Consider the following 12,497-nt stretch of genomic DNA (forward strand, 5'->3'; position numbering starts at 1 on the left):
TGATTTTAACATCCATGTTGACACTGAATGTGATAACCTTAGTGTAGCCTTTAAAACTATCCTAGATTCAATTGGTTTTGCTCAAAATGTGCATGAACCGACGCACTCTCGGCTCCATACTTTAGACCTTGTTCTGACATATGGCATTGATTGTGAAGAATTAACAGTATTCTCTCACAACCCTGTCCTGTCTGATCATTTTTTAATAACATTTGAGTTTAATCTAACTGAGTTCTCCACCCCCAAAAGAGGGTTCCATTATAGTAGATTTTTATCGGATAATGCTGTATCAAAACTTAAAGAGTCTGTCCCCTTTTTAATATCCTCCGTATTGTAGAAATGCCCTGTAGATGGCAGCATTGTTGTTTCTTCCAATTCACAAATAGATGTCTTTGTTAACGGTATGACTTCGTCATTGCGTTCTGCATTAGACAATGTAGCTCCCTTGAAAAAGAAGGTGATTATTCACAGGAAGCTGGCTCCTTGGTTTAATTCAGAGCTGCGTTCCTTGAAGCACAATGTTAGGAAATTGGAGAGAAAATGGCGCTCTACACACCAAGAGGAATCCTACTTAATCTGGAGGGACAGACTATTGTTGTATAACAAGACCCTCCGCAGAGTTAGAGCAGCATATTTTTCATCATTAATTGAAGAGAATAAAAATAATCCTAGATTTCTCTTTAGTACAGTTGCCAAACTTACCCAGAGCCACAGCTCTGTTGATCCATCCATTCCCTTAGCTCTTAGTAGTAATGATTTTATGGGATTCTTCATAAATAAAATTGATGCCATTAAAAATAAAATAATTGGCATCCTCCCAAACATGATTACCTCGTCCTCAGTAAGTGAGGCAGCATGGGAGGAATCTTTAGAATCTGCGCAGTGTTTGAACTGTTTAGAAGCAGTAGAGCTTTCTGAGCTATCTAAAATTTTAGCTTCATCTAAACCTTCTACCTGTATGTTAGACCCAATCCCAACCAAGTTGTTTAAGGACATATTCCCTTTGATCAGTGGCACTATTTTAGACATGATTAATCTATCCTTAGTAAATGGATATGTACCACAGGTTTTGAAAGTAGCTGTTATTAAACCTTTACTTAAGAAACCTTCTCTTGATCAAGATGAGTTAGTACATTACAGACCTATATCTAATCTTCTTTTCTTATCTAAAATTCTTGAGAAAGTAGTTGCTAATCAACTTTGTGAACATTTACAAAGTAATGACCTACTTGAGGAGTTTCAGTCAGGCTTCAGAGCTCATCATAGCACTGAAACAGCTCTGGTGAAGGTCACTAATGATATTCTCATGGCCTCAGATAATGGACTTGTGTCTATACTTGTCCTGTTAGATCTCAGTGCTGCGTTTGATACAGTTGATCACAATATTCTCCTACAAAGACTTGAACATACTGTAGGGATTAAGGGGAAAGCATTAGGCTGGTTTAAATCTTATCTGTCAGACAGATTCCAATTTGTTCATGTTAATAATAAATCTTCCTCAAACTCTAGGGTCACCTGTGGAGTACCACAGGGTTCAGTCCTTGGACCAATTCTCTTTACTATATATATGCTTCCGATAGGTAAAATTATCAGACAGCATGGGATTAATTTCCACTGTTATGCTGATGATACTCAGCTATATTTATCCATAAATCCTGATGAATCCAATCAATTACTTCGACTGCAGTCATGTCTTGATGATATCAAAAGCTGGATGACTTTAAATTTCCTGCATCTAAATTCTGACAAGACCGAAGTTGTAATCTTTGGGCCAGAGTCCTCAAAAAATAAACTTCTTAACCAATCACTTAATCTGGGTGGCATTAACCTGGCCTCTGGTAATAAAGTAAAAAATCTTGGTGTTATTTTTGACCAAGACATGTCATTTAAATCCCATATTAAACAGGTTTCCAGAGTTTCCTTTTTTCACCTCCGGAATATCGCCAAAATTAGAAACATTCTGTCCAGGAGTGATGCTGAAAAACTGGTCCATGCATTTGTTACTTCAAGGCTGGACTATTGTAATTCTTTACTATCAGGAAGTCCACAAAATGCAGTTCAAAGCCTTCAGCTGATCCAAAATGCTGCAGCAAGAGTTCTGATGAAAATCAACAAGAGGGATCATATTTCTCCAATTTTAGCTTCCCTTCATTGGCTTCCTGTTAAATCAAGAATATAATTTAAAATTCTTCTTCTAACGTATAAAGCCCTTAATAATCAAGCTCCATCATATATCAGAGCTCTGATTACCCCGTATGTTCCTAACAGAGCACTTCGCTCTCAGACTGCAGGTCTGCTGGTGGTTCCTAGAGTCTCTAAAAGTAGAATGGGAGGCAGATCCTTTAGCTATCAGGCTCCTCTCCTGTGGAACCAACTCCCAGTTTTGGTCCGTGAGGCAGACACCCTGTCTACTTTTAAGACTAGGCTTAAAACTTTTCTTTTTGACAAAAATTATAACTAGTGGCTCATGTTACTCTCAGCTACCTTTATAGTTTTACTGCTATAGGCTTAGGCTACTGGAGTATATCAGGATCTAATTTTCTCACTCTATTGAGTTCTACTGTTCTTCAATTATGCATTATGTGTTGTCATTTCTGCTTTAACTTTCTGTTCTCTCTCTTTTCTCTTCATAGTAGGTACACCTGGTCTGGCGTTCTGTTAACTGTGACATCATCCAGAGAAGACGGCTCACCCGCTACTACCATCTAATGTAGAACAGATTACTAGATCAATGTGTGCTTCTGTGCTTTTTTGTTTCTCTTGTTGTGTCTCTGTTCTGTCTTCTGTAACCCCAGTCGGTCGAGGCAGATGACCGTTCATACTGAGCCCGGTTCTGCCGGAGGTTTTTCCTTCCCGCTAATGGGTGGTTTTTCTTCCCACTGTCGCTTCATGCTTGCTCAGTATGAGGGATTGCAGCAAAGCCATGTACAATGCAGATGACTCTTCCTGTGGCTCTACGCTTCCCCAGGAGTGAATGCTGCTTGTCGGGACTTTGATGCAATCAACTGGTTTCCTTATATAGGACATTTTTGACCAATCTGTATAATCTGACCCAATCTGTATAATATGATTGAATTTGACTTTGTAAAGTGCCTTGAGATGACATGTTTCATGATTTGGCGCTATATAAATAAAATTGAATTGAATTGAATTGTATGGATGTTAATTTGAGCATTCTAGCATACCATTGAGGCATGTATTATTAATTTCCCTCTGGGATCATTGAAGACCACACTCCAGTCTGGTAGGTGGTGGTAAATGCACCTTGAGTTGGTTGCCATCCGCCAATAAATAACAAAAGAAGAAGAAGAAGAAAAACAACAACAGCAACAACTTTTGGAACAGCATCTCAAACTGGACACAGATGCATGAATGACAGTAGCGGTGGTCAAAGGTTTTCTTTGGATTTATGCAAACCAGCAAGTCAGGAAGTGGAGCGGATTGACCATCTGACAACAACTTCCATCGGTAAGCGTGTCTGTCGCTGACACGATTTTTTTCTTTTCTTTTTTTTTTTTTTTTTGAGGAAGGGTCTGAATGTGAAACAATGTCCCACATTTGACTGGGTCCGCATTGGAAAAAGTAATAAAATAAATAATTTCATCTGCGCTTTTCTGAACCAAAGAAGGCAGAGCTGCAGTCAGAGCGGCTGTCAGTCAATAGGCAACAGCATCCATCTGATGAGCCGCTGCGCACCGGTACACTCTTAAAGGTATACTATGCAACCGGGGTTGATTTTCCAGCGAGGCTCCCCCCAGAGGGCGAAAGTAAAAGTGCACTGTCATAAAGATGCTCAGCTGGGGTCCGTTCTTCGTACTTCGCTAACTCAGTTAGCAGGATTTCATTGTTGACCTGCTCCAGAGCAGGCTTATTTCATGTAAACAAGATTAGATCACGGCTGTATAAGCGGAGGAGATAGCGAAGTCTGCCGTAGCCATGTCCATTTTTACGACTGCAACCTGTTGCGGAAGGTGCAAGAATAATTTGCAGAGTTATTTGAATTAATTGCGTATTGCGCAATAGACAGGATCCTTTAGCGCAGCTAAAGGATCCTGTCTATTGGATTTATAAGTCCCATAAGTGAACTTATAAATCCAATCTTTTCGGTGGTGCCCTAAGTCGTTCAGGGTTGCGCCTGGGAACTTCCGGAGTGCTCACTACAGGAGGCGCTTCTTCTGCAACTGTGGGTGCCACTGTACTGTGATCAGAATTGGTTCCAGGATAAGGTGGACATGTTGGTTGCTGCGGTGTCTTTGGTTGGGCATTTAACAGCTGATCCACATGACGTCTCCAGGTATGTTCACCCGTGTCCACCTCGTACATCAGAGGGCCGCTCCTTGTGACTATCTTTCCAGGCGTCCACTTGTCCCCTCGGTAGTCACGAGCCAGTATATGCTGTCCCACATCGAAGCTTCTTGCTGTTTCACCTGAAAAGTTACTGAACTGTTTGTTCTGCACGTCTCTCCTCAGGTTGGGCTTCAGAAGGTCCATACGAGATCTGAGCCGTCTGTTCATAAACAGCATTGCAGCCGTCTGATTCGTTGTTGCATGGACAGAATTGCGGTACACCAGGAGGAAGTTGTCGATTTTGTGCTGAAGAGAGATGTCTTCTTTGGTCATTGCTTTTATGGACTTTTTGAATGTTTGTACGAACCGTTCTGCTAAGCCATTTGTTGCTGGATGGTGAGGTGCTGACTTGAAGTGCTTGATACCATTCTTTTTCATGAACTCTTGAAACTCTTCAGAAGTATACTGTGGGCCGTTGTCACTCACAATTTGCTCAGGCAGGCCATTCCTGGTGAAGATGGTTCTCAGGACAGAAATAGTCTTTTCAGATGATGTTGATTTCATTGGGACTACTTCAGGCCATTTTGAGTGTGCGTCCACAGCTATGAGAAACATGGAGTTCATGAATGGACCAGCAAAATCAATGTGCACTCTCTGCCAGGGTGCAGACAGCCATTCCCATGGATGTAGGGGAGCCTGTGGCGGCACATTTTGAATAACCTGACATCCTGGGCAGGTTTTGGTGATGTCCTCAATTTGTTTATCTATCCCAGGCCACCATACGTAGCTACGGGCCAGACTTTTCATCTTCACTGTACCCACGTGACCCTCATGCAGACTGTCCAACACTCTGGTGCGAAGCTTGGAAGGTACTACCACCCGTGATCCACACATCAAGGTTCCCAGGCAGACTGACAGCTGATCACGTCTTGCTGAAAACTCCAGAAAACATGGATTCCCATGGGCAGGCCAACCTTGTAAGGTGATGTCATACACCTTGGAAAGTGTTGGGTCATTCCGCGTTTCTTTTCGTATCATGGCGTTTGTAACTGGCAACTGGTCTACCAGTGTTGTGTGGAACATTTCTGCAGGGTCACCCTTTAGTGATGGTTCATCCACAGGTGATGAGAGTGGGAGGCGTGACAAGCCATCAGCATTGCAGTGTTGTCTAGTCCCCTTGAACTCAATGTCATACGAGTGTGCCCCTAAGAACAGGGCCCATCGCTGTAGTCGTGCGGCTGACATTACTGGGACTCCTTGCCTTGGATTAAATATTGATACTAGGGGCGGATGATCAGTCACTAAGGTATACTTTCGGCCATAGAGGTACAGGTGGAACTTTTTAATACCCCATATTAGGCTAAGGGCCTCCCGGTCTATCTTTGCATAATTGCGTTCGGCACTTGAGAGGGACCTTGAAACGAATGCAATTGGGCGTTCAAGTCCATTATCCATTGTGTACGACAAGACTGCGCCAATGCCGTACGGGGACGCGTCATAGACGGATGGGTCTGGAGGGATCATAGTGGGTCAGAAGCTCGTCAGATGTCATCAGTCTTTTTGCTTTTTCACATTTTTCTGACCAATGCCATTCCACTCCTGTCTGTAGTAGTGCATTTAATGGATGCAGCTCCGAGGCAAGGTTCGGTAGGAACTTGTGGTAATAGTTGACGAGACCTAGATATGATCTGTGTTGTGACACATTTTCAGGTTTAGGTGCTTTTAGCACCGCCTCGATCTTCTCTTGTGATTTATGCAGGCCATGCTTGTCGATTACATGACCGCAGTATGAGATTTCGGTTTTGAGAAACTCACACTTCTCTCTCTTTGCCTATAGGCCATACTCATTCAGCCTAGTGAGTACTTTGCTCAGGTTCTGGAAGTGATCATCATCATCTTTTCCTGTTATGATAATATCATCCAGGTAGCATTGAGTTCTAGGTATGTCCTGGAGCACCTGATCCATGGCTCTTTGCCAGATGGCTGGTGCTGAAGCAACACCAAACACAAGACGATTGTATTGATAAAGTCCCTTATGTGTGTTGATGGCCAGGAACCTTTTGCTTGACTCCTCCACTTCCATCTGGAGATAAGCCTGTGATAAGTCGATCTTCGAAAACTTCTCCCCACCAGCCAATGATGAGAAGATGTCTTCAATTCGTGGCAGGGGGTACTGCACTGTGCGCAGCACCGGGTTGATGCTCACCTTGAAGTCCCCACATATTCGCAATTCACTTTTGCCTTTCTTCATTACGGGGACAATGGGTGTAGCCCAGTCACTCCAGTCAACTTTTGAGAGAATCCTCCAGGTTCTGTAGTTCGGCGTCTATCTTGGGACGTAATGCATATGGCACCGGGCACGCTTTGTGGAATCTTGGGTTGGCATCTTTGTCAAGTTCGATTTTTGCTTTCAAGTGTTTCAGTTTTCCAACGCCTTTCTCAAACATTTTTGCATTAGCCTCCAATAACTGTGACCGTATCTGTTCCGGCCTGTAGGTGGCGCTCTTGAAGCCTGTTGAGATATTCAGGGCTTTTATTGAATGCCAATCAAGCTGAATTTTTCTCAGCCATTCACGTCCTAGTAGCGCTGGGCCTGAGGTTTTCAGTACATAAAGCTCTAACTTATGTGATTGGTCACCGTAGACAACATCCACATTAAGTTTCCCTTTTGGGGACACTTTTTCACCTCTATACGTTTTTAACATCACTGATGTCTTTTTTAGTGGTAAGCTGGAGAATAGTCTGTCATAGTCAGCCTCAGAGATCACAGACAAGGCTGAACCTGTGTCCAGTTCCATTTTTAGTTTTACACCAGACACTGTTGTTGTGACCCATATTACTTTTCGGTCTTCTTCAGTTATGCCGTGCAGCTCTAAGCATGACAGGTCATCTTCCTCACTGCTGTTTGTGTTGTCTGAATGTTCTGTTACTTTATGCATTTCGTTTGCTTTGTCCCTTGCTTTAGGTTTAAAACCTTTGTTCTTCCCAGATTTTTCTTTTTGGGCATTAGTTTGGTCTGATCTGCATGCTCTTTCTATGTGGCCTTGTTTATGGCATTTCCTACATGTCTTTTCTTTGAACCAACACTCGTTTGCATTGTGTGAGGATTTACCACACCTGTAGCATTTTTGCTTTTTTCCATTTAAGGACATGCGATGCATTTCGTTTTCTAATGTTTTCTTCTGTAGCTCTGATGCACCCTTCGCTGCTGTTTCCATTGAGATGGCTAGTTCGAGGGCTTTTTTCAAATCTAGCTCTTTTTCCGACAGTAGCCTTTTTTGTGTACTTGTACAGTGAATGCCACAAACTAAACGATCTCTCAAGGCATCGCCAAGTCCATCTTTAAAGTCACAATGTTGTGATAGCTTGCGCAGCTCGGCCATATACTCAGATATGCTTTCATCCTTTGTTTGATTTATCTTATGAAATCTGAATCTTTCTGCTATCACTAGTGGTGCGGGATTTAAGTGCTTCTGCAACGTGTCCACAATGTCTTTATATGACTTGCTTGACGGTTTAGCAGGGCTCAGGAGATTACGTAGTAGACTGTAAGTTTTGGCTCCCATTAAACTGAGGAGGACGGAACTTCTTTTCTCGTCATCAACATCATTAGCGTCGCAGTACAACTCCACTCGCTCTATGTATGATTCCCAGTCTTCACTTGCGCTATCAAACTCCTCTACTTTTCCCACGTAAGCCATTTCGGACATGCAATTCCGATGTTATCCGCGTATCCTTTCACTGTGTGCAATGCACTGTTACTCACGGATCCTTCAAGTTTGGTTTTCGTTCCTTCCTTTCTCCTTCCCTTCAGTTTAAACCCTCCTTTCGTGCCGTGGTTTAGGGTCCAGATTACTCGTCGCCAATTTGTTGTGTCTTTACTCCAACATAGTATAGCAAATAATGATTCAACTCGAGGTGAAAAAGAACGGAACTTTACTTAGCTTTTTGGTAGCGTTCACAGTTCAATATCAATGCGCCGGCAAACAACCAATAGGCAAACTCAGTAGCTAGGGGAGTGCTTCCGCCTGTCAGGATGCAGCTTGTAGGCTGCAGTCTGTGCCTCGCTGCCTCTCTCCCTTCCCTGCTCAGAATAATTAAATCCACCTGTCAGGCTGCAATCAACCTTCAACTGCTCTCACCCGGTTCCACCCTTTTTTAAACTCACCTCATTCTGTTCTCGTCGCCGGTCCGTGGTGTTCACTCCTGCTCAGTTCCTGCTAGTATCCAGTGTCAGCTCCGTTTTTGTTGCAGTCAACCTGAAGACGTTACTTCAACTTGGTTTTTGTTCAAGTCATTTCCCAAGTCTCTGCTCAGCTCTGCTCCGCTCAAGTTCTCAAGTTTCCCCAGCTACTCCACGTTCTCAAGATCCAGCAAGTTCAGTTCCACGGTCTCACGTTCTCCAGCAGTTCCTCGTTCTCAAGTTAAGTTCCACGGTCTCACGTTCTCCAGCAGTTCCTCGGTCTCAAGTACTGTTCCACGGTCTCACGTTCTCCAGCAGTTCCTCGGTCTCAAGTACTGTTCCACGGTCTCACGTTCTCCAGCAGTTCCTCGGGCTCAAGTTCTGTTCCACGGTCTCAAGCTCCCGGTTCTGTTATTCTGGTCTCAATTGCTCCACCCTGGTCTCAAGTCTTCAGCTCCGGTGTTCCTCCCTGGTCAGTCTCCTGTCAGCCAGCTTCTGCACCCTTCATCTCCGTCCATAAAGACTCTGGTTCCTCTGGTCATTAACCATCCAATCTGTACAATAAAACTCACTTCAAGAACTAGCTCTGTGTGTGCGTGCTGTGTCCGGGTTCATCCAAAGACAAATCATGACACCGCCAAAGTAAATAGATCCCCCCTATATACTACAGCTTGCTTCCTGTCGAGCCGTATATTGTATTAGAAAAAACTATGGATGGATTATCTAGACACAGAGCAATACAGTTTTACCGTGTAAACTGTGGATGACTTGGAAAAGGAAAATTTTAATTTTTTATGGATAAAGATTTTTTTTGTTAAAATTCCCAGTTTGCACATGTCCTTTACTTCCCATGTCTAAGGAATGACACTGAAATTTAGATCTCTTGACATAACAAGTGCCTTTTTAAAATAAAGTATGACAATTAAAGGCTACCATTTTGTAGAATATTCTTGTATTTCACTTTTACTTGTCCCCATGTTCTAGTGGGTCCTGTGGAGGCTCTGATATAAAAGAACAAAGTAAATATGAGATTATTAAAATGCAAAAATTCATACTGTAGAAAGTGATAGAAACATCTACCATGGACAGTATTTACGTAATAATTTGTCTGCTGCTTTTTGCCGGCCCTCTCTCCTGGCTTTAGCAGACTTTGAGGTGTTTTAATTAATGACTCAAATTCGGCATAACCTTCCATTAAAAGCTTTTGTTCTGCTTGGGAGAAAAACTGTGCGTGCTCTTTGGCCATGCTGAACAGCCAATAGCAGCGTTGCTGATCAACGTTTCTACTATCGATACATTTCCCCTTTTAAACAAACGCATGAACGCGCAGTTATCTCAGATAACTCAATCCAGCCATACTAATCATAAACAACAGGTGTGTTCGAAGAACCCAATTAGCCGGATCATGATTAGCCGGATGAAATCATCTTGGATGCGTGATTTGATCTCGGATGTTTTAAGCAACGTACGAAGAATGGACCCCTGTTCTGGTTTCTCCATCAAGCCAGGCGCGGTTGTTTTGAGCTTAGCAGACAGGCGAACGCAACGAAAAGTTGAAAAAAACGGCAGTACAAACAATGACTAACACAGTGAAAGTATGAACATCAGAGTTTCCCGCAGCGCTATCTTGGCGAGGTGGCCGCCAAACTCAAGCTACCGCCTCGCCAACATTCAAAAAAAAAAAAAAGAAAAAAGAAAATAATAATAGTAATTTAAAAAAACTCGATATGCTTGCATGTTTATTTGACGTTAACACGCTGTTCTTTGTTGTTGCTTTCACGCGTGCATATAGTGAATGGCAGGGAAAAAACAGGCATAAACACATGGATACGGGGGCGTGCAGCAGTTCTCGCCGTAAAGCAAGACCGACTCTCGCGATGCACCAGATTTCTGAGCGGGCCGACACAGACATCATATACGTAGACGCGTCATTGGGCGCAGGTTCGCACGTCAACGTCACCGCCATATTGTATTTTTTCAGCATAGGCAGAAAAAAGTTGAGTTCTGTTATTGTGAACGTGAATCAGAGAAGAATACACACACACACACACACACACACACACACACACACATATATATATATATATATATATATATATATATATATATATATATATATGTGTGTGTGTGTATGTGTTATGAATATAAGGATAAATTTGTTAAATCTAAACACTGTGTCACATGTGAACCTTTAGGAACAGACTTTTTGGGGGAGTATTAAAGAGGTAAAATTAATAATATGACAAAAAAGTCCTAGGTCAATAAAGTAAAAAAAAAAAAAAAAAAAGCGATAATGTTATGAGAAAAACGTCATATTATGAGAATTAACGGGGAACATTTCCAGAATAGTCACAGTTTGCAGAATTATTTCACTCCTGAGGTAATAGGGCCAGGTTAGATTATTTTAAATATTTGTCAGAGATTAAAGTCCCTCTGATACTGTTTAAGTGACTGAGTAACTGCAGATTTGCCACATTTAAGATGGCGGACACTCTGACGCATCGCAGCATAGGCAGGACCCGCCCAATGACGCGTCTACTCTTATATTATGTCTATGCGGGCCGAGGGCTCCTGCAATTGCAAGTACGGTATTTCCCCCACAGACCACCAGGGCGGCCGAGAAAACCTTAGTTCGACCTGAAATGACTCATTTAATCATCCAAAACGGTATGGAACACATTAATTAACTGAAAAATGTTGCATAGTATGCCTTTAATAAAATGACAAAGATTTTGATTATTAAGGAAACTACATCAAAAAAATAAACTGCAGCTACAACATGGACTGGAGAGCGGGTTCTAACTGGGTGAGACCAGAGGTGATTCTCAGAGAGTTTTTATGACTCATTTTACTCCGACCCCAAAACACCTGCCAGACAGACAGTACTGCAGCCAAGATTACCTTCAACAATTTTTAACTTTACGAAATACATTAATAACATTTTGCTAATTAAAAATATGCATATTTAAAAGCAAGTTATGTTTTTTTCTGATAGACCTTGAGCAATTTTATTAAACTTCTTAAAAATTCAACATCCCACCTTTTATTGATTTTCTATACTGGCTTTTCCCTACAGGTGTGACGTCAAGCCGTATCTAATGGGGAAACGCAGCTCGACGTCACACAGGGTCGTGGGGGGTGGGGTCTCGTCCATCCTGGACAGGTCTCCAGTCACAGGGATAAGATTTAACAGTTTTATTAAACTTCAAAAAAGCTAAATAATGCCTTTTTATAAACTCATGAGCTTTGATAATCATTTGTTGAGCAATAACGGGCAAAGCAGAGACTGATTATTGTAATGTGCGATCTGTGTTAAACTAAAATGTATGACATCATAGTGTTGGTTATGTGTCCTGAATTGTCCAGGTTGTGATTGGTTTTGTATGATCATAGGATTAATTTATACTGAATGTGACAGAGAGCCAGAGGAGGTAATGTACAGGAGTGAAGTAGATGATATAATGATGCAAGCTGCTGTCTTTGGTACTAGTTGTAGCTTTTGGAGGTTTTCTGGAGAACAGGGAGGGACAGGAGCTGAAACTGTAAAGTGGACTGTGGACCAGTTTGGCAAAAGTGCGAAGGAAGAACTTGATGTTGCAAATATGCAAGTTAACCAGTAGATGTGGAAAGTGAAGGAGAGGACGGAGAGGATGACACCAAGGCTCTGAAGCTGAAAGGTGGGACAGAGACAGGGATGGTCATTGCATATTGTAAAACTACCAGATTTGGTTAAAGTTGACTTTGCACAATAAGCAAGTGAGCGAACTAATGTGGCATAATTTCCACGGTCCCGGGAATATATGGGCCGACTCGAAAAAGATTTCAGTCAAACTGAATATTTTTGCTTTAACCCATGCTCTAAGGGCAGCTGATCATCTGCTCCTGGCCTAACAAGGTGGAGGATGTCAGTATTTCTAATACAAGTATTTGAAATACGTATTTCAAATACAAAATACTATTTTGTAATTTGTATTTTATTGAGATGATGAAAAAAGCCTTTGTATTTTGTATGAAAATACTTCAGTGT

General features: G+C 42.1%; 1 protein-coding gene across 1 annotated transcript in view; it reads right to left on the reverse strand.

Moving 5' to 3' along the window:
• Positions 1-6,538, reverse strand: part of LOC118564224 (NACHT, LRR and PYD domains-containing protein 3-like) — a 42,574-nt gene extending 36,036 nt beyond the window's left edge. The window contains exon 1 of the mRNA XM_036141638.1: positions 6,245-6,538. Coding sequence (XP_035997531.1) covers positions 6,245-6,538 — 294 coding nt within the window. The remainder of the gene's footprint in view (positions 1-6,244) is intronic.
• Positions 6,539-12,497: the final 5,959 nt, after the last annotated feature.

Source organism: Fundulus heteroclitus, chromosome 9 (assembly GCF_011125445.2).
Source record: "Fundulus heteroclitus isolate FHET01 chromosome 9, MU-UCD_Fhet_4.1, whole genome shotgun sequence".
In the NCBI taxonomy this organism is placed as follows: domain Eukaryota; kingdom Metazoa; phylum Chordata; class Actinopteri; order Cyprinodontiformes; family Fundulidae; genus Fundulus; species Fundulus heteroclitus.